The sequence below is a fragment of the Chelonia mydas genome, chromosome 2 (assembly GCF_015237465.2).
Source record: "Chelonia mydas isolate rCheMyd1 chromosome 2, rCheMyd1.pri.v2, whole genome shotgun sequence".
NCBI lineage: Eukaryota > Metazoa > Chordata > Testudines > Cheloniidae > Chelonia > Chelonia mydas.
The window spans coordinates 2,276,046-2,294,582 of NC_057850.1; the positions used below are offsets into that span (position 1 = coordinate 2,276,046).

At 54.3% G+C, this 18,537-nt stretch overlaps 1 protein-coding gene across 10 annotated transcripts in view; it reads left to right on the forward strand.

Moving 5' to 3' along the window:
• Positions 1 to 18,537, forward strand: part of MROH1 (maestro heat like repeat family member 1) — a 107,864-nt gene that overhangs the window by 49,883 nt on the left and 39,444 nt on the right. For 8 of the 10 annotated variants that reach the window (XR_005224213.2, XM_037891795.2, XM_037891794.2 and 5 more), the window contains 14 exons: positions 12 to 153; positions 1,438 to 1,490; positions 2,386 to 2,493; positions 3,735 to 3,854; positions 5,181 to 5,303; positions 7,142 to 7,288; positions 7,467 to 7,493; positions 9,953 to 10,075; positions 10,533 to 10,612; positions 11,127 to 11,262; positions 12,557 to 12,652; positions 13,275 to 13,379; positions 14,588 to 14,723; positions 16,047 to 16,159. Coding sequence is in view for 9 of the 10 variants with exons in the window: in XM_037891795.2 (XP_037747723.1) it covers positions 12 to 153; positions 1,438 to 1,490; positions 2,386 to 2,493; positions 3,735 to 3,854; positions 5,181 to 5,303; positions 7,142 to 7,288; positions 7,467 to 7,493; positions 9,953 to 10,075; positions 10,533 to 10,612; positions 11,127 to 11,262; positions 12,557 to 12,652; positions 13,275 to 13,379; positions 14,588 to 14,723; positions 16,047 to 16,159 (1,509 nt within the window). In the remaining variant the exon portion in view is untranslated. The remainder of the gene's footprint in view (positions 1 to 11; positions 154 to 1,437; positions 1,491 to 2,385; positions 2,494 to 3,734; positions 3,855 to 5,180; positions 5,304 to 7,141; positions 7,289 to 7,466; positions 7,494 to 9,952; positions 10,076 to 10,532; positions 10,613 to 11,126; positions 11,263 to 12,556; positions 12,653 to 13,274; positions 13,380 to 14,587; positions 14,724 to 16,046; positions 16,160 to 18,537) is intronic. The other 2 variants (XM_043538926.1, XM_037891798.1) reach the window with 1 other exon arrangement.

Below are 18,537 nucleotides of genomic sequence, written 5' to 3' on the forward strand. Positions count from 1 at the left end.
ATTTCCCCCAGACTGTGTCTTCACAGCCATATTTAGGAGACGGTCGGGGGGCAGCTGCCCTGCGTCTGCTGAATGTATTGCACCTTAATATCCATTCCATGCTGGGCCAGCTGTGGAATAAGAAGATTCCCCCCTTAGTAGAGCACTTGGAAGGTAAGGCATTAATGGAGCCACAAGCGAAAGTCTTATTCAGAGGCCTGTGATATCTAAAGGCTGCTGTTGGGGTGCGCTGTTGCATTCGGATACTGTGGGGATGGGCAGCAGCCTGGAACTACTCAGCATTAAACTGTAACTATTCAAACACGAAGAGGCCAAGCAGATCACTGTAAGCAACCCACGAGCTGCTCTGGCTGGCTGTCTCCCACCTCTGACAGCAGCCTCGATGTGCAGCTTCCAGGAGGCAGCCCTCCTGCCCTGTCACACGGGGCTGACGTGCAGTGCTGTGTCCCGGAAAGCCTGCCGTCAGGCATCAGGAGGCCAGCCACACCTTGGAGCCTGTGGAGCTTTGAGGAGCAAAATCTAGAAAACCACAGAACAGAAACACTTGGCCAATTAAGGCTACACATATCCTCTGATCCTTGCTGCTCCTGCAAGGCCAAGGCCAGGAAGTGCAGCCAGGGTTCTGCAATACCACCCATGGTGTCAGTTGCTACCTTGTAACATGGCGCTACAAACGCTCGTCTCCTTTCTTTGGAAGGAGCGCTGCATGCTGGGAGCTGAATGTGCGGGCCATGCCTCAGTGTTGGTGCTGCCCCTCGTGCCCTGACGCTCCAGATTGGATGCAGCCTTCACGTTGGCCACCCTGACACGAAGGTGTGGCCTCCTGTGGGATTTTGCATTCCTGCATTTAGCTAATCCTTCCATTTACCTAATGGCTGTACTGGGTCAGACCAAAGGTCCATCCAGCCCAGTGTCTGGTCTTCCAACAGTGGCCAATGCCAGGGGCCCCAAAGGGAATGAACAGAACAGGGAATCAAGTGATCCATCCCATTGCCCGTTCCCAGCTTCTGGCAAACAGAGGCTAGGGACACTTCAGTGAAATAATCTCAGTGCTCCCACCAGTGGGGTGGGGGCAGTGTGACCAGCCATGCCAAAAAGCGCAGAGGTTCTTCGGGGTAAGTTCATGTTCTTTGCAAACTCTTCAGTTGGCACCTTGATTTAATGACCCTTATTGCCACTGTAACTGATAACTGGACTCCATTTAGGTCTCCCAAAATATTGCACTTAAACTGTGTGTTAAATCAAAGGTAACTGGGTTCCTCTCCACGCTGCATTTACACACCAGCCTCCTTGCGAGAGCCAGTAACGTGTCCATGGCTGTGTTTGGAGCGCTGGCTCCGCGATCCCCAGGAGAGCCTGTTCTGCCTGCTGCACTCTGTGCTTTGTAGGGTGCTGATCTGAAACCAGCACACGTGAAGGGTTTGGTTTTTCTTGTAGCAAATACGGAGAAATCCCTGTCCCCGAAGGAGTGGGAAGACAAGCTGCTTTTGGTAAGTGTGTTCAAAAGGGTGTAATAGCCAGTATTGTTAATGGGGGGGTGTGGGGGTGCCCGCATGGGGGGCAGGGTCGGGGGGTCACAAATGCAGCCTGGAGCACTTGGCGACCCTGTGTCTGCTCAAGAGGCCGTTGTGCCTCCTCTGAGGGTTAGTGCGGCAGAGGGAGCGTGCCTTTACGCCATGTGCAAGGCTGTAGGCCTAGAACCCGGACCTCTGCCCCCACTGTGAGGCAGCTGTGTGTCCCCAGTCGCCACGGACTGCTCTGAAGAGAAGTCTTGGCTCGGACAAATGACGGGGCTCAGGTTAGTGTAGCTGCTGATGGGTTCAGGCAGGGCCTGGTAGGGGAAGTACCCGAGCCGTCTCCTCTCTAGGCTTCCTGGGTCGCCAGAGGGCACGAATCCCAGAACAGCGTGTGCGCAGGGGATTTGTTAAAGTTTTAAAATAAGGCCTGGAGCAATCAAGGAAGTAGTGCAGGGGTTCCTCCTGCTCCGGGAAGAGGCAGCATGCTCTTCTCCGGGAAGAACTCCTCCTCCCCCCTCAGACTCCTTCCAAGGCAGCACCAGTGTTCGTGCTGAGAGCTGGAAGGAAATAGCTGAGAGGCAGAGTAGTTAGCTGGGCCGGCCTCGGATAATGACAGTCACTAACCTCTGGGGCCCTGCCTCCATTCAGCAGAGTGGAGCCTGTCTGCGCCCCCGTGCTCTGAACGTCTGTCTTAGCGGTGCCTCTCGGGAGTCTCCGTCTCTGGGTGTGTTGAATTCAGACTCTCAAGGCGCTGAGCTTTAAATAGAGGCTTAAACACGCCCAGCACTTGGGCGGGGGCTCTCTCTTCTCCTCGCACGCCGGGAGGCTCTGAACAGAAATCCGTTCTCTCCATTTCTCTCCCCTGCAGTTCCTCCGGGAGACGCTGACGGCGATTTCTGACGACGCCTGGATTTGTCAGTTCAGCATGGAAATGTGCAAGCAGCTGAGCAGCTACAATGGCTTTCCCTCCGAGAAGGTCTGTCGTCGTCGTCCTCCTGGGCTTGTATCCCTGGGGAGGCGGCTGTAGGGGTGAAGGGGCTGGGTACTCTGGCATTCAGAGGGAAGCATCTGCTCCCAGCCAGGCCCAGCTGGAGGGGATGGGGAAGCCTGGGGCTGATCTTGGTCAGCTGCCGCAGACAGCCAATGACTTGGATTCTAGGCGCCGTTGGAAGAAGTGGCGGTCGCGGTGTCACCACGGTAGTGCCTTGCTGTGCGCCATCTCTGAGGGGCGTTTGGGCCACTGAGTCAAGGAATCGCCCAACGTTTCAGTTACTCTAGTTGTGGCGAATTGGTCCATGTTTGCATGAGCGAGCCAGGGTCTCATGGGTGCAGCCAGGGAGGAGTGGGTGGCTTTGGCGATATTTTGGAGAAGAACAGAGCAGGATTTAGGGTCTGCCTCAGTGAGGTGTTGAGGGTCACCGAGGTTCTGGCCCTCCTGGGCAGCGAAGAGCACGAAGGAAAGAAATGATGTTAGACCCAGCTGTCGTGGGAGGAGAGACGTGAGGTGAGGCTGTGGAAGTGAGGGGTGCCGAGGCTGGCGTGAGTCTCCTGCATACATGTGGTAGCTGAAGCCCAGAGCTGCCAAGGGGGGTTAATGAATTGCAGCAGTTGTCTCTGCTGTGGTCCTCGTGTGCTGAAGCAGGGCTGGCTGAGTTTGGGGTTTTCGACAGCGGTGTGTGCGCGGGCCCATCCCCCCAAGAGCAGCAGCCGAATGGCAGGCGTGGGTTGGAGTGTGCATGGAGTGGCTAGACGTGCCATGGGCTAGCTGCAGTGGGAGCAGCTGGTTCTAGCGTCTGGACTGTTGAGCTAAAAACTTAACTTGCAGCTTCCCTGCTGTAGCCTAAGCTCGCTGCTGCTGCTTCTTCCTGCCTGACCCCTACCCTACAACGCCTTCCCTTCCTGCGCCAGTGAATCCTGGGTTCTTGTGTCCTGTCCTATTCTGTCCCTGTGCAGGGCCCCATCCTGTCCTCCCCTTGGGCCTGGGAATGCTCTATTGCAAAAGTAAAACTTTGGCCAGCTGGAGTCTCAGGTGCTGAGAGGGGTCAGAGCAATGTGTGCACTTGGGCCGTACAGTCAATACATGATCTCCTGAGCCTTGGCCTGCGTTGCAGGGTAGCTGGAGGCTGAGTGGAAGGCCATGGGTGATGTCTGCTCTCCCAAGGGCTCTGCTGGTGTTTTGGTTCCATGGAACACAATGCTCCTCTTCTTGTCTTCCAGAACTTCCTGTATAAGTGCATTGGAACAGCTCTTAGGGTCTGTTTGAACAAGGATGTGGTGCAAAAGCAGCTTCAAGAGCTGCTTGAAACAGCCAGGTACCAGGAGGAAGCAGAAAGGGAGGTGAGGAGACAGCATGTGGGCCAGCACCACCATGCCCTCTAGTGAGAAGGGGGCTTCCCCACTACATGCCCTGCCTCCTTCTTCTGTGTGTCACACACCCACTGAATGACAAACTAGTGCAGGCTCCAGCCCTCTGCCCCCCTAGGCACTTCTATAACCAGCTTATTCCACCTCTTCATGTCTCCCTCTGGGTTTGGCCCAAGACTCAATGGCCAGGCAGATGTGGCCTGGAGATAAAGCTGCTTCCTACCCTTTCCCCAGTGCTACACTAACGATCCCTTCTTAGCGCATGGCCTCGTTTGAGACCTAAAGCTGTCTCCCTACCCACTCCAGCTAGTGTCTGGGGGGAGTGGTGCTTGCCAGACTACATAAAGAAGCGAAGTTCGGAACAGGCTGGCTCAGTACAGGGGGGATCCAAGGAACATGGGGTACCGTGGGAAGAGGTTGAACTCCCAAGAGGTACGCTCTGTGGGTCAGTCACAGAGTAACACCTTAAACCATGTTAGCGCCTGGCTGCTAGTGCCGCAGTGTTCTGGGTGAGAGAGGAAACCAGCCCTGGGGTGCCTGCCTCTGGTGGTCTCTTTCCCTGGTGATTACATGGGCTCCCTGAGCTGTCACCTGGGTACAGGATTCTCTGTCGCTGTCGTAAGCTGCCATGTAGCGTTACTTTGCACTGTTCAGATGTATCGGGGTGAATGTTACCCCGGCATCTAGTCATGTTTAAGGGCAGCACAGACATAAGTTAAAGGTGACTGGCTCTGATCCAGTAAGGGCCAGTTTTTAATAAACGGTTTATGGAGTTTCAGCCCAACTTGCTGGACTACCTGGCGTGGGGAGTTATAATGCGGAAGGCAACCTGCTAAAGTTGCTTTTGATTCCCGGTAGATTTGGACTCCCTTGAATTTGCTCCTGTCTGTCTGCTGGGGAAGCAAAACTCATGTGTGACTTCTGGAGAACATAGTCTAGCTGGCTTGCTTATACTGACACTGTGGCTAGCCTGGCTAGCCTGGGTGGCCAGGTGTGCCATGACCCACGAGGGTCTGCTAGGCAGGCTAAAGCTTCACTCCTCTAGTAATTTAGACTACATGAGAGACTCCACTTTGCTCTGAGTGGCTTGGCTGTATGCAAAGACTGGAGCCTTTCACAAGCTGCGCCCCCATATGAAGATATCTGAGCCGCTGCTCTGTGGAGAGCGTAAACTGCCAAGCTGCCAAGCCCGCTGTCAGCTGAGCACGCTTTGAAAGCCTGGTGTTAAACCACCAAGAATTGTGTTTTGAACAGGCCAGTCAGGGCTGGTGAATTAATAGCTCTCTCCCCATCCTCCAGGGACTTGCCTCCGGCTTTGGGATCTGTGCAATAAATCACCTGGACGAAACCCTGGCCAAACTAGAAGACTTTGTCAAATCCGATGTCTTCAAAAAATCAGTGGGACTGTTCAGTATCTTCAAGGTAAAAGGGTCAAGTAACCTGGAGTGGGGTGATGGGGGTAGGTGCTTCCAGAGCCCCAACACAGTCCGATCTCCACACCTGAGCAGCTCTTCACTAAACAGGCCTAGTCCCCTGTGTCTCAAGGGAATGTTACGGGGGCTGCCCAGTCCCCTTGGCTCTCACAGGAGTGTCATTGGCTGCAGGGAGGAGTGGAATGAGCAGAGGGTTGGGAACTGGGACCTCCTATGAACTCCAGTCCCAGCTCTGCCTCTTCCTTGCTGGGAGGCCTTGAAGCCACAGCTTCAGTGTCTGTATCTGCCAAATAGGGAGTCTCCTGAGAGGTCGAGGCTGGATGGTGAATAACACCAGTGCGTTACCTGTTCAGAGCCATGTGTGGGCCGTAGCCTCGCACGTCCCCAGAGGGGAGCTATTGACTAGGTAGTGCACAAGAGCTGGCAGCCAGAGCCTGCCCTCAAATGCATTTGCACTGTCCCCGTCTCTGGGGGGAATCTGATGCACAGGGATGTGCAGAATGGACTTGGCCTGGGCTTGCCCCCCTTGACAAGGTCTGGTTAATGTCTAAGTCCTGAGCGGTGTGGTGGCTGCCAATGGAAGGTGGCAGAATAGTCTCCTGCCCTCACCCCCACTGTGCTTTGTGCCCCTTGGGCCCAAATTATGGGCCCTTCACATGCAACAGACGGACCCAGGCTAGGGGTCAATAGTCTGATTCTGGTCAAAGGTGCACACAGTATAATGGGCATGAGGTTGGGGGGAGGAACCCATCTTGAGGCAGGAGGGCTGTGTCCTGGCGGGGGCCAAGCCGCTCTGCAGAGACGCGGAAGCTCTTCCACTCGTAAAGAGCAGCCTGTGAAGGGTCACTGCTCTTCCACGCTGGGAGGGGGAACTTGCAAGGCTTTCACTCCAGGGGCCCAGCTGTGCTGGGGAGTCGACCCCTCCAAGGTTACTCTGAGCTGACCGCCCTCTAGAACAGTGGCTCTTCTGACCACCTTGTGTAAGGCCTATCACCCCAGCCCCCACATCCTACTGGGAAACCTCTTGAGAAAGGAGCCCCCTAGGAAACAAACCAGTCCGAGAACTGTTGCTTCAGACCATTGACTCAGCCCAGTATGGCAAACCAAGAATTTGCACTTATTGGGAGGGCAGTAGATTGCTCTCCATGGAGTGACCGACATACCCACCTGTGGCAGGCTATCAGTGTGCGCCACCTAATGGCAATTGCCCAAAACTACACTTGTCAAATACTTACCTTGCGTGCATGTAACAGCAGAGCAAAGTGAGGGCAGTACGTGGCGGAGGTGTTCGCAAAGGAAGCAAGGGAATAGCTTTCTCGTTTGGTATGGGGCATGCAAAGTGCCAGCAGCTGGAAAGAATGCTCTGGCTAACCCACCCTGCTGACTGTCATTCTAGTGCACAGAACCCAAACTCTCATAGGCAGCCGGTCTCTCACATGGGTGCTCTCAAGTTGGGTTCATGGCTCTGCAAACTGGTGGCTATTTAGCATCACTCCATTTATGGTCCTGCACAGGATGGCGCTGGAGGCAGTCTAGGGACTGCCACAGACCTCTCTTGGCCCATGTCCTAGTAACCACGTTACTCCGGCAGAGGCATGTAAACAGCATGGTAATGAAATCTGCAGGGGAGCTGCAAACAGCAGCATGGACAGGAAAATAATACAAAGGGAACCAGGAGTATCTGAGCCCCACCCCCTCTGGGGAGGTCCCATCCCAGGACCACAGACAGACTGGCCAAGGGGACCAGTCCTGCCTTGTCATGGAGAGGGACTGGGTGGCCCAACAGGTCACTTCCTTCTCTAGCTTCTTTCCTATCTCTTGTCTCAGGACCGCAGCGATAATGAAGCGGAGAAGATAAAGAGCACCCTGATCTTATGCTATGGCTACGTAGCTAGGTATGCCCCCAAAGAACTCGTGCTGTCCAGAATTGAAGCAGACGTTCTCAGGAACATCTTCCATTACTTTGACACCAAGGTAGGTGACCTGCCCGTGTGCGTGTGAACGAGTGAGAGCAGCCTAGCTGGGTGTGCAAATGCTGCCTCTGAAAGGGCCCATGCCAACCCCTGGAGGGGCTCATGCCGTGTCTTGGGAGGAGGCAGCTCACTTCCGTGTTTGCTAACCTTGCTAACGTGTTTTTCTTTTACTTGTTCAGGTTCTGGGGATAAAGGTAGAAACCAAGGTACAGTGTAAGGCATTAAATCTGACCTACTCTCTGCTCTGCCTGCCTCTCTCTGTCTCTGTGTGATCACTCTAAAGAGGAGACTATTAGCTTACTAAATACCAGAGCTTGTGATTGGGGTCTCTGTGCAGTGCTCTCAGCAGGGAAGTCTGGCACTGGGGAGGAATGAGACCATCACAGGGTGAACAGCAGAGTTGCCCTGTGGCCGAGTGCTTGTTATCGGAGGGGCCGAGAGCCGAAAGCATGATTCTGGTCCGGAAGAGACTAAAATGGCACTCCGCTCTCCAGGTCGGCTGGCTGTAGTCACTAAAGCCCCGCAGAGTCAGCAGGAGGGAGCTGGAGTCTCTTCCTTCCTTTGTGTGCCTTCAGCGGGTTTCCTCTCACACTCAGTTTTTGTGCAAACTCACTGAAAGCCACAGGGCTGCATAGGTTTCCTGGACAGCCTCCTTTGCCTTGCAGAACCTCTCTCTGGTGACTGCGTGAAAAGGAGACCCTCCGCTTGGCTCTCAGACCCCAGGCAGTGTGGTCGGGTCTGTCAGCCTCGTGTGTTCAAATTGTGCTGCAGAAATTGGAGAATAACCCCAGAGCCCATGTGCCACTCCGGCACTGCTGCTTCCCAGAGCACAGTTGCCCCTTAGACCTTGGTGTGCCGTTTCTCCCCCGCCCCAGCTCATTTGAGCAGCACTGATGTAACTAGGTGGGGAAGCTCAATGACCCCCGAGGTCTAGCCACGGTTCACAGCTCGGCTAAAAGTCCCTACCCACCCAGAACAGGTGCTCAGTGGCCAGATACCCAGGTCACTGTCTGGGGAGGGGAAGGCAGCTGCATTCTGCTACTATAAAAGACTGAGGAACAAAACGTGGCATTTGTCAAGCTCAAGTTAAAATCTCAGGCCAGAACACCACCTTCTCCAGACTCACTAATGTCTTTTCCTTCTGGTTTCTTGTTGGCACTAACCACTTCTGTACCATGGCTTTCTGGGCACGCTCTGAGCAGTCGGGACGCTCACTGGCAAACACGCTGCTGGCTCCACAGCCATCTCCGTAGGGTCCCCGGGGAGGGGAGTGGTGAAGGGGGGGCACTAGGACTATGCCTTCATTTGGGGAGCTGTGCCTGGAGCAGAGCAGTGTCTCAACTTGCACGTACCCAGGAGAAGAACCAGGCCTTAGTCCTTTTTATCGCATACCCTAGATCTAAAGGGATCGGGGCCCTCTACATTAATCCCTGCGGCAGTCCCTTTTTTGGTGCTGCAAGGGATTGTCTGCTGTCTTGTGGGGTGACTGGCAAAGCCATGGGCAGTGTGAGGAACGTTCCCACCTGCTGTGGGCCTGGGGGTTAGCCTGGCTCTTTACAGCAGAGTAAGTAGTAATGGACAGGGACACATTTGTCTGCTGGTGAGGCATGTGTCTCGGCCCTGCTGCTGGATGGCTCCATGGTATTTCCTCGGGAGGCTCGGAGGCCTTGTCTGAAATGCAGATTCCTGAGCTCTTCGTTTTAAAAACACTGGGCTTGGAGCAAGGCTCCCTTTAAGGTGACAGCTTCTGCGCTTTGAATCTCCAGCACGTGCACCTTGTCCTTGGGTGCCACTTCGTCAGGTGGGAGGTGCAAGGCGTCTCTTTGGGCGCACTGCTGGCTGGGTGGAGGCTGCGTTCGGATCAGGAGCTCGCTGGCTGGAAAGCCCTCGGGGGCTGGGATGCGTGCTAGCTGGGGAGGTGTCCATGCTACAGGGACAGCATTGTCGCTGTGCCACTCTAGCGTCCTTGTGTAGACACTTCCTACGCTGACAGGAAAGCCCCTTCGGGCGATGCAGGTCATCTGCCTCTGACAGGCGGAAGCCAGGCTGACGAGGAATCCTTTTGTCAACCTGGTCACATCTACACCTAAAACCAAGGGCAGGTCTACACTACAGCCGGGATCGACGCTCTGAGATCTATCTAGTAAAGACCTGCCATATTGACTGCAGATAGTTCTCCCGTCGACCCCTGTACTCTACCCCCTCGCCCCCCGAGGGGAAAAGTAAGGTAAGTCGCCGGGAGACCCCCCCACCGTGTAGACCCTGCGGTAACTCGACCTAAGGCACGTTGACACCAGCTACGTTCTTCGCATAGCTGGAGTTGCGGCACGTAGGTCGACTTCCCTCGGCAGCGTGGGCACAGCCTGAGTTGACCTAGGTACTGTTCTGAGGGCACTAAAGCTTTCCCAGTGCTGAGTGACATCGCAGGTCGACCTGTATTTTAGGTGTAGACCAGCCTCAGCGGCTGTAACCTGGACGAGAGGCAGAGCTGGCTGAGCCCACAGCAGAGCAACCGGAATAGAGGCAGGCGAGGAAAGAGCTGCTGTGCTCACCTTTTGACGGGTGGCTGAGCCTGCCAGCCCAGTGCACCCCAGTCAGCGTGTGGGTAGATACAGCTGGGTTTAGACCTGCACCTCACTGCTTGTCCTGCACTCTCTGCACTCAGGATTTGACGTTGAAGCTGTGCCTCATTCGGAGCATTTGCATGATCAGCCAGGCCATTTATAACAGCGTGCAGTCCGATGCCTTCATCTTCTCCCGCAAAGCAGAGCTCCTAGCTCAGATGATGGTAAGAGGAAATTCTCGGCTGCTTCTCTTGAGACCTAGGTCAGGACTGGAGGGCTGGGTTAGATAGACACAACTCTGCCTCAGCCCGGGATTCTGGGGGAGGTTCTTGGGTGTCTGTCCCCTTTCCTGGGGGCAGGGAGGGAGTTAGTGCAGGCGGGGAACAAGGCGTGCGGAGACTGGAAGTGGAGGACGGTCACATGGTTTGCTGACTCTCAAATGAGCAGGCTGAACATGGGAAGAAGGTGTGGTGACTGTCCAGGGTCAGCGGTGGTCTGCGTGGGAGGCTGTGTGGGGAGATTGGCTGGAAGGCAGGGTTCATGGCTGTTCTGTGGAGGTGGAGTTGTTCCAGGACCTTGTGTGGCCTATTTTCTGGGTCCAAACGTTTATGGTTTGCTCAGGGCGAGCTGCCTTTGAGATGGTGATGGATTTCTGCTAACCTCTCTCCCTTTGCATGCTAGGAGTTTATCAAAACAGAACCACTGGACTTGCTGAGAACTCCTATTCGCCAGAGAGCCATGATCTCCTGCACATACCTGGTGTATCCTTTCCCTGTACTCCCACCTCTGTGGAAATAACGAGAAACCACCTGCCGAGGCAGCTTGAGCTGCCGTCTCACGTGAGTGGTATGAAAACCAAGTACAAATCTGCAGTGCCTGGCCAGCGCGTGCCCCAGTCCATATGTGCACCCCAGGAATTTGGATCGAGACAATCCTTGCAGAAAACTTCTCGCTAGTACCCACCCCCGCTCCCCACCTGCGTTATGCGCTTGGTCGTCTTGCTCAAGCTCTGCACTAAAATCTCTTCGTGCAAAATAGAAAGCCAAGGGCCTCACTCTTCATCTTAAATTCTGCATGAGAGAGAGTTTGTTTCTGAGCTAGAGTTAAACGTCCTGCAGACGTGTCCGCCCCGACACAGCTGTGGAGAACAGCTCCGCCACTGGCTGCACAGCGAGATCAGCAAGAATGCAAGTTAAAATGGTGGCTGGTATGGAGGTCACTCCCTTTAGCGAACGGCAAGTGGCTGCTCACTTGCTCCCTTAACTCATCGATCAGCATACTGGAGCCTCCGCTTAGCGAGCCTGAGCACGTGGAACTGATTGATACCTGCCTGAGCAGCGTGCTGGCCCTTCCTCCGCTGGACGTCCTGAAGGAAAGAGATGGGCACGTGCCAGATGCCTTGCACAAGGAGGTAGAGAACTGAACTGCCAGCGGGCTGAGGTGGGAAGGGAGCTGTCTGAGCTAGACAGTCTCTGTGGTGTTTGGGGCCCTCTCTGCTCCTAGCTAGTTCTGGCAGTGCACCAATGGGATTCAGAGCTGGTGTCCGGCGGTCATGTCTGTTCTGAAGAACAGCATTGAGATGGTGCTGGTCACTGATCTCAGCTGGACTGGAACTGATGCCTTACTGGTGGAAAGTTGTGTGTGCCAGGCCAGACCCATGAGCCACTTAGTTCTTTGTCAGTGGTGCCTTTCCGGTGTGTAATACGCGCTTCAATTCTCCTTCACTTGACTAGTGCAGCACCTGTTGGGGAAACCTGGCCCGTAAACTCCTGCACACAAAACATGAGTAAGAAAACACTGATTCACTGATAAGCCTCCAAAAACTCCAGGTGTATTAATACCACGTTCCCAGAGCCAAATCAGAACAACCCAGGCACCCAGCAAACTGTCCGTTTGGTGGAAAAGGCATCTTTCTCTGAGTGGCCTTTGAAAGCCCATAGGGCTGAAGTGATGGGGTTTTGTTCGAAGATTTACATACGGCTGAGCTGTAACGAATAACAGCCTGGTTATTTGCCACCCAGCCATTGCAACATGCCGCTAAACAGTAGCCCCTAAAGTTCCGTACTGCAGTTAGAGGGCAGCTTTCACATGAACTGCAAAGCAGGAATTGAAGCTGTCTCTGGGCTTGTCCCATTAACCAGAGGTCAGTGGCAGGCAGCTCAAACCAGCTTTTAATAAAGCTCCTACAAACTTTCCCTTAAGAGTCTGAAACCCTCTTTGTTTTCTGGGATCCCTTCTGTGAACCGGAATGCACCATGCGGGGCCCGAAGGTCCTCCTGGGACTTGTCACACTTGGGAGAAAGGCTAGTGAGCCAGGAAGTACTGGATTTCAGAAAGGGGAGGGTCTTTACAGCCTAGCAAACTTCTGTGCTGCCTTTCCCACCCCCCAGCTAGCAGGTGCCATGCAGTCTAAACTGGAGCCGTTCCTTTCTGAGAGTTCCACCCCACGGGGTCACTAGACAGTGTGGCCAAGCAGTTCCAGTTACGGGGAGGCCTCGCTTGCTGGGCCTTGTGTCTCTGAGAGCTGCATCTTTGTGCCCAAGAGGAAGGCAGCTGCTGCTGCTCCATATTAGGCCAGTTATTGCAGCAAGCGGCTAGCACAGGCCTCACACAAAGCTTGGTGCCCTTCTGTGGCCAGACCGACTCCACTGGGACAGATCTGAGCGGTCACCTGGTGGTAATGTTGTGCCTTTTCCTCCTCATAGACTCTCTACTATGACACCATCAGTGCCCTTAAGGAACTGCTGAAGAGCATGCTGCAGAAGGACCTGACTCCCCATGGACTACAGAGCATGTTCGAGGTGGGTGGCCCCAGAGTCGGGGGCGGGGGGGGGGAAGAGTGGGAAGGCTCCTGGCTACCACCTAGCTGGCTGCTCACCACCCTAATGCTGAGCAAAGGGAGGAAGATGATGTGGGTTTCTGGTCACTCTCTCAACATTAGTTTCTGGTATATGGGGCCTAAAGCGAGGTGCCCATATCTCAGCCATCTCTGGTACTCACTAGCCACACAATGGCTAGCTGGGCTGCCCGTGCCTGCTCAGCCCTACACAGCAGCACCCCTAGTCTCAGGGCCCAATACTCTCCTCGTTCAACAGAACAGACTGGGAGTTCAGTTGGGCAGTCTGTGGACCAAAGGACACGTGTGCCATAGAGAGATGGAAGGTGACAACATCTGCCCTTGGCAGATTTGGTCCTGGGAGTTGCTTGAACCCAGAGTTATGAGAATTGGCCCATCCGTCAGACTGCAGTTATCTTCCTGAGCATAACCGTGTGTCCTGTGTAGGCTGTCACTCTAACCCTGATAGGCCCCAGCACGCAATGCTCTGTAGATGCCATAGGCCCTGGGCTGTGTCTAGAACTCCACGGTCTAGGGGCAAGCCTTCAGCCACCTCTGAGTTCTCGTCTTTGGGTCTACCTCTGCAGCATCTAGGCCCATGGATCAGGTCGAACAAAGAGCACGAGCGTGAGCGAGCAGTGGAGGTCAGTGCCACGCTGCTGGAGTTCTACCGGGACAAACTGAATGTCAGTGTAAGTAAATGCAGTGTAAAGACATGCCCATCCCACCCAGTAACGGGGATCCTGCACCACCTCGCTCACAATAGGGGGTGCGGAGAGCAGGAAACTCAATCCCCTGTTGCACTGGTCCATAGAACCACAGGACTGGCAGGGACCTCGAGAGGTCTCTAGTCCAGTCCCCTGCACTCGTGGCAGGACTAAGGATTCTCTAGCCCATCCCTGACAGGGGTTTGTCCAACCTGCTCTTAAACTTCCCAAGGATGGAGATTCCACAACCTCCCTGGGCAATTTATTCCAGGGCTTAACCACCCTGACAGGAAGCTTTTCCTAATGTCCAACCTAAACTGCCCTTGCTGCAATTTAAGCCCATTGCTGCTTGTCCTGGCCTCCAAGGTTCAGGAGAATAATTTTTCTCCCTCCTTTTATGTACTTCAAAACTGTTATGTCCCCCCGCCTTAGTCTTCTCGTCTCCAGACTAAACAAACCCCGTGTTTTCTATTGTCCCTAGGCCATGTTTTCTAGCCCTTTTTATCTTTTTACTTTTTTTTTAAACTCTTCTCTGGACTCTCCAATTTGTCCACATCTTTTCTGAAATGTGGTCTCCAGAACTGGACACAATCCTCCAGTTGAGGCCTAATCAGCACGGAGGAGAGTGGAAGAATTACTTCTCATGTCTTGCTTACGACACTCCAGCTAATACATCCCAAGATGATGTTCATTTTTGTTTTTGTTTTTTATTTTTTCCAGCAACGTTACACTGACTCGTATTTAGCTTGTGATGCACTATGACCCCAGATCCCTTTCCGCAGGGCTCCTTCCTGGGCGGTCATTTCCTATTTTGTATGTGTGCAACTGATTGTTCCTTCCTAAGTGGAGCACTTTGCATTTGTCCTGATTGAATTTCATCCTGTTCACTTCAGACCATTTTCTCCAGGCTGTCCAGATCATTTTGAATTATAATCCTGTCTTCCAAAGCACTCTCAAGCCCTCCCAGCTTGGTATTGCCCGCAGACTTTTTAATAAGTGTACTCTCTGTGCCATGATCTAAATCATTGATGAAGACATTGGACACAACCGGGCCCAGAGCTGATCCCAGAGGGACCCCCCTTGTATGCCCTCCCTTGGTAACTCCTGACCTGTTCCACTTGCCCTGCTATGCTGCATACCAAGGACACGCCATTCATTAACACCCATGTGTGTGTTTCCTCTCTCCTGCTCAGACTGTGGTGCCCTTTTATAACCTCGGGGTGCTGGTTGCACTGTTCTCCCCCCGGTGTTCAGACTCCCTTGCCAGCATTCGCCTGTGTGCTGTGGACTGTGCCTACTATCTCCTCTACATACAGCTATGTTATGAAGGTAAATGAATGGGATGGGGAGGGAGAGCGGTGTCGCTACCTAGGACCGTCTGCACCAGCTAGTGCCGAGGGAGCCCTCTTCCCTGTTGTCTGGCAGACAGTGGGGAGGGAAATCCCCCTTTCGCGGTCACTGCCTCGTACCAGGGAGTGCTTGGAAACTAGATGCTGATGCTTTCTTCTGAGTGGGATGTGGGACGTGCTCAGAAAAGGAAAGGAATAGCCCTCTTTTCTCTTGAAGACATTGAATATCTGACCCGTAAGCTTCAGGTTTCAAATGTCCTAATAATCACTTCAATATCCTCTGTGCTGCGATGAGCGGGGTTAGGCCCAGAGCTTGCAGGGGAGGGTGGGGATCCCTTTCCACACACAATTGTCCCAAATCAGGATGAAACACCAAAAATATGAAACGTTTCCTCTGAGATTTAAAGAGCTTCTGTTCCGGGAGAACCACAGTGGAATTTTTCAGCTTCCCACCTTCCCTGTGCCCCTCCCCCCGGAAGTGAAATTGACAAGAGCCTCCCAGGCTGGTGCTCAGCCTGACCCCACAGCTCCAGGTAGCAGCGAGGCAGACAGTCCTCGCTTCCTGCCTCTCCACCTCCTGGAGCTAGCCCACAGGTCAAGAGTGAAATTGACAAGAGTCTTCCAGGTGGGGAGCCAGGAAGTAGTCATTTTGACCGCCAGCCCCCCCCCCCAGTGGAAAATTGATTTATTTTTCGCAAAACTGAAATTTTCTTGCAGAAAATCTTTTTGGGGAAAAATGCATTTTATTTTTTTTTTGGTCCGCTCCATGGACGTTTCTTGGTGGTGCTGTACGAACAGAAGTAGTACAACTGGGCCCTGGTCTGTGACTGGAGCTGTCTGATGCTGTGCAGCACAAATAATGCAATAGCCGTGATTCTGGAGTTGAGGAGAAAATTCTCTGCCCAGGAGAGGGCGCTCCTCCACTGGGAAGGAGTCCGTGGAGCTGTGGGATGCTGCAGAGGAAAAGCAGGCTGTATATGACATAAGGGGTTTCTGTTTCCCCCTCTTTTGGTTAGCAAACATGACTTGACCACAGAGCTGGGAGTTCAGACTCTGGGTTTAGTCCTGGCTTGCAGGGGGCTTTTTGGAGTGAGTCGCTTCACCTTTAGAGCCCCACTTTCAGGTGGGGAAGATAAGGTGCTAACTCCCGGGGGAGGGCAGGCAGCCAAGAGGCGTAATGATCCTGCTGGGGGACCTCCGACCACTTCAGAGGTGCTGTGTTGGTGCCAGGTATAAAGCATGTGGTGAAGTCACGGCTGAGGAGCAGTTCTGCTAAGTCTGCTGCTGCTTGTCTCGCATGTAGGATTCGCCCACGATTATAGAGATGAGATGGTTGAAAGGCTGAAAGACCTGAAGAAAGGCCTGGAAGACCCTGACTTCACCATTCTCTTCAATACGTGCTACAACATTGCCATGGTAAGGCTGAGAGCCCTGCACCTGTCACTGAATCCTGGTCTCTTCAGGGTAAATGTCGCGTTCTGGGGCTGGAGCCCACGAAGGCTCCAGTCCCCTTGTCTGTGACCTGGAGGCTGCTGTGCCCTGAAATCTGCTCTTCCCAACTGTGGGGTACTGGTGGCACATGTTGGGTTTGGATGACTGAGAGAGGGGGCTGCTCAGAGCCTGGACCAATTGGTGACAGAAGTGCTCTAAACACCAGTGTCCAGAACTGCCAGGCCATGGCATGTGAGGGGCTTTGCTTTTGAACCCTGTGACTGCCTTTGGGCACCTGTTTTATAAACTGCAAATCCAGAGCTACGGACAGGAGTGCCTGTCCGTGTGTCCTGTACACTCTTGTGTCAGTGGAACGGGGGACCTGGCTTCTGTCCCAAAGTGCGCTCACCAGCTTGGTCCAAGTGAATTTTTACCCCCTAAAGAGAGGGGTTCTTATCCTGGAAATGGTGCCCTGCCTCTCATTGTGGGAGTTCATAGGAGACACCCACAGGGGAGAGTGGGAACACCTGGCTTCTTTTAAGCCTGCCCCCTTGAGCTCCTTCCCCTCGTTCCAAACTCCTTAGCCTTCACCTCTGTGTGAATAAGCAAAATACCTGGGCTCAGGTAAGTAACCCAACCTGCCTAAGGGGAGCTGACTGCTCCTTGTGGCTGGTGGTGTGACCTGGCCCTAGACGCTGGCTGAGGGGGGTGAAGCTATTGGTGTGGAAATAGCAGATGTCCTGGTCTGGCGGCTGAGGGTGTAACCAGAAGCCTTTCCAGTTGCCGAGCTGTACCCTGGGGTGCCCCAGGAAGCTGTGGGAGAGCACAGTGGGCCGAGGATGGTCCATCAGCAAGCTGTGTCACTCCTGGGTTAGCCACTGAGGTGTCTAGATCTTGGGAGTCCCACCCATCCCCTCCCTGCCCACTTCCTCGTCTGTGCAGTGGTACAGTGTTCTTGCCTTCCTGCATGGGGGTTGTGGGCATAAGGACTGATCATGCCCTCTCCGCCAGTAGGATCCGATGTGGTCGTAGGCCCAGCTGACCCTGGCCAGGTACGTTCGCTAGGGAGAGCAGACCTGCTGCAGGGTCAGTCTCTGCACTTGGCAGTTAGAACATGCACGTCTGGGCCCGTGGGAGCCGCTCTCCTGGTGAGGGGGTGGGCAGCCGGAGCAGGGCCAATCGCTCGCATGTCTCCTGTCCCTGCCCCTCTGACTCCAGTACTAACCTGACCCTACCCCCAAAGAAACGGGTCCACACCTGAGACTAAACCTATACAATGGGCAGGAGGTCTGCCTCCTACCCAAATGGTAACGGGACTGGACCACTGGCCTGGAGCTCCCAGCCCGTCTTGTGTGCCCCCCAGTGAGCACCTCTGTTCTCACAAAGGGTCAGCAGCCTGCACTGCCTGCTGGGAAGTAGCAGGAAAACGGCAGCTGTCCTGCAGTGCCCCAGAGCTGTCCATGCCATGGGGATCCTGAAGAGGGTTCTGATGTGCTGTCACTGGAGTGCCCATCGACCCGTCGCTGTGGCCGCTCTTGATAGCGGCCGTGAACATAGTAGCAGGGGAGTTGTGAGCTCTCAGGGTCCTTGTACCCGGCCTGGGAGCACAGGTGCCCGTTGCGGGGTGGAGGAGCTGCCCCAGCAGGTGAGATGAACAGAACTCTCCGGCAGTGTGAGCACTGAAGAGTCTGGATTCTGCTGGGGCCACATCTCTCCCAGTAGCATGGCTTCCACTCCCCCTCACCAGCCCCGTGGCATACGTCAGGTTCTTGGTGCCGCATCTGAGTGCGGAGTGGACAGTTCTAAATGCCCAGTTTTGCCTCAGTTTCCCTTTGTGAAGTGACCAGTTCTAATGGAATGAAAGCTCTGGACACTGAAGTCCTTGGCTTAGTCACAGAGCAGCTAACTCCAGAGTAGAAGTAGTGTCCATGCTGCCCAGTGCAGTCCCCGCTCCTTTCGAGGAGCAAGCAGCTCGTGAGGGTCAGCCCGAAGCTGCTCTGAGATTGCACCTCTGGCTGTCTCTAAGTTCGTCTAAGCTAGAACGTCAGCTCCTTGGCTGAGGAACTGCTCCTCCTTTTCTCGATCTCACCCCCTAGAGCGTAGAGAGGGTGGCACTAGCCCCACAGGTCACACGGTGTTTGGGCCAGACTTGATTTTTAAAGAACACTGAGATCCCCGTGGCAAAGGCCTGGAGCCGTGAGCCTGTTGTCTCAGCCGGACAGCCGTAATCCATGGCACACCCAGCTGTTCCTTTGGGGTCTTTTCTCTGTCGGTAGGGAACCAGGCCCGCAGTGGGAGGTTGGGGCTGCTGTCTTTCAGCTGAGGTGGGGGGGGTAATCAAACCAAGGTCCTGAGCCTTTGCA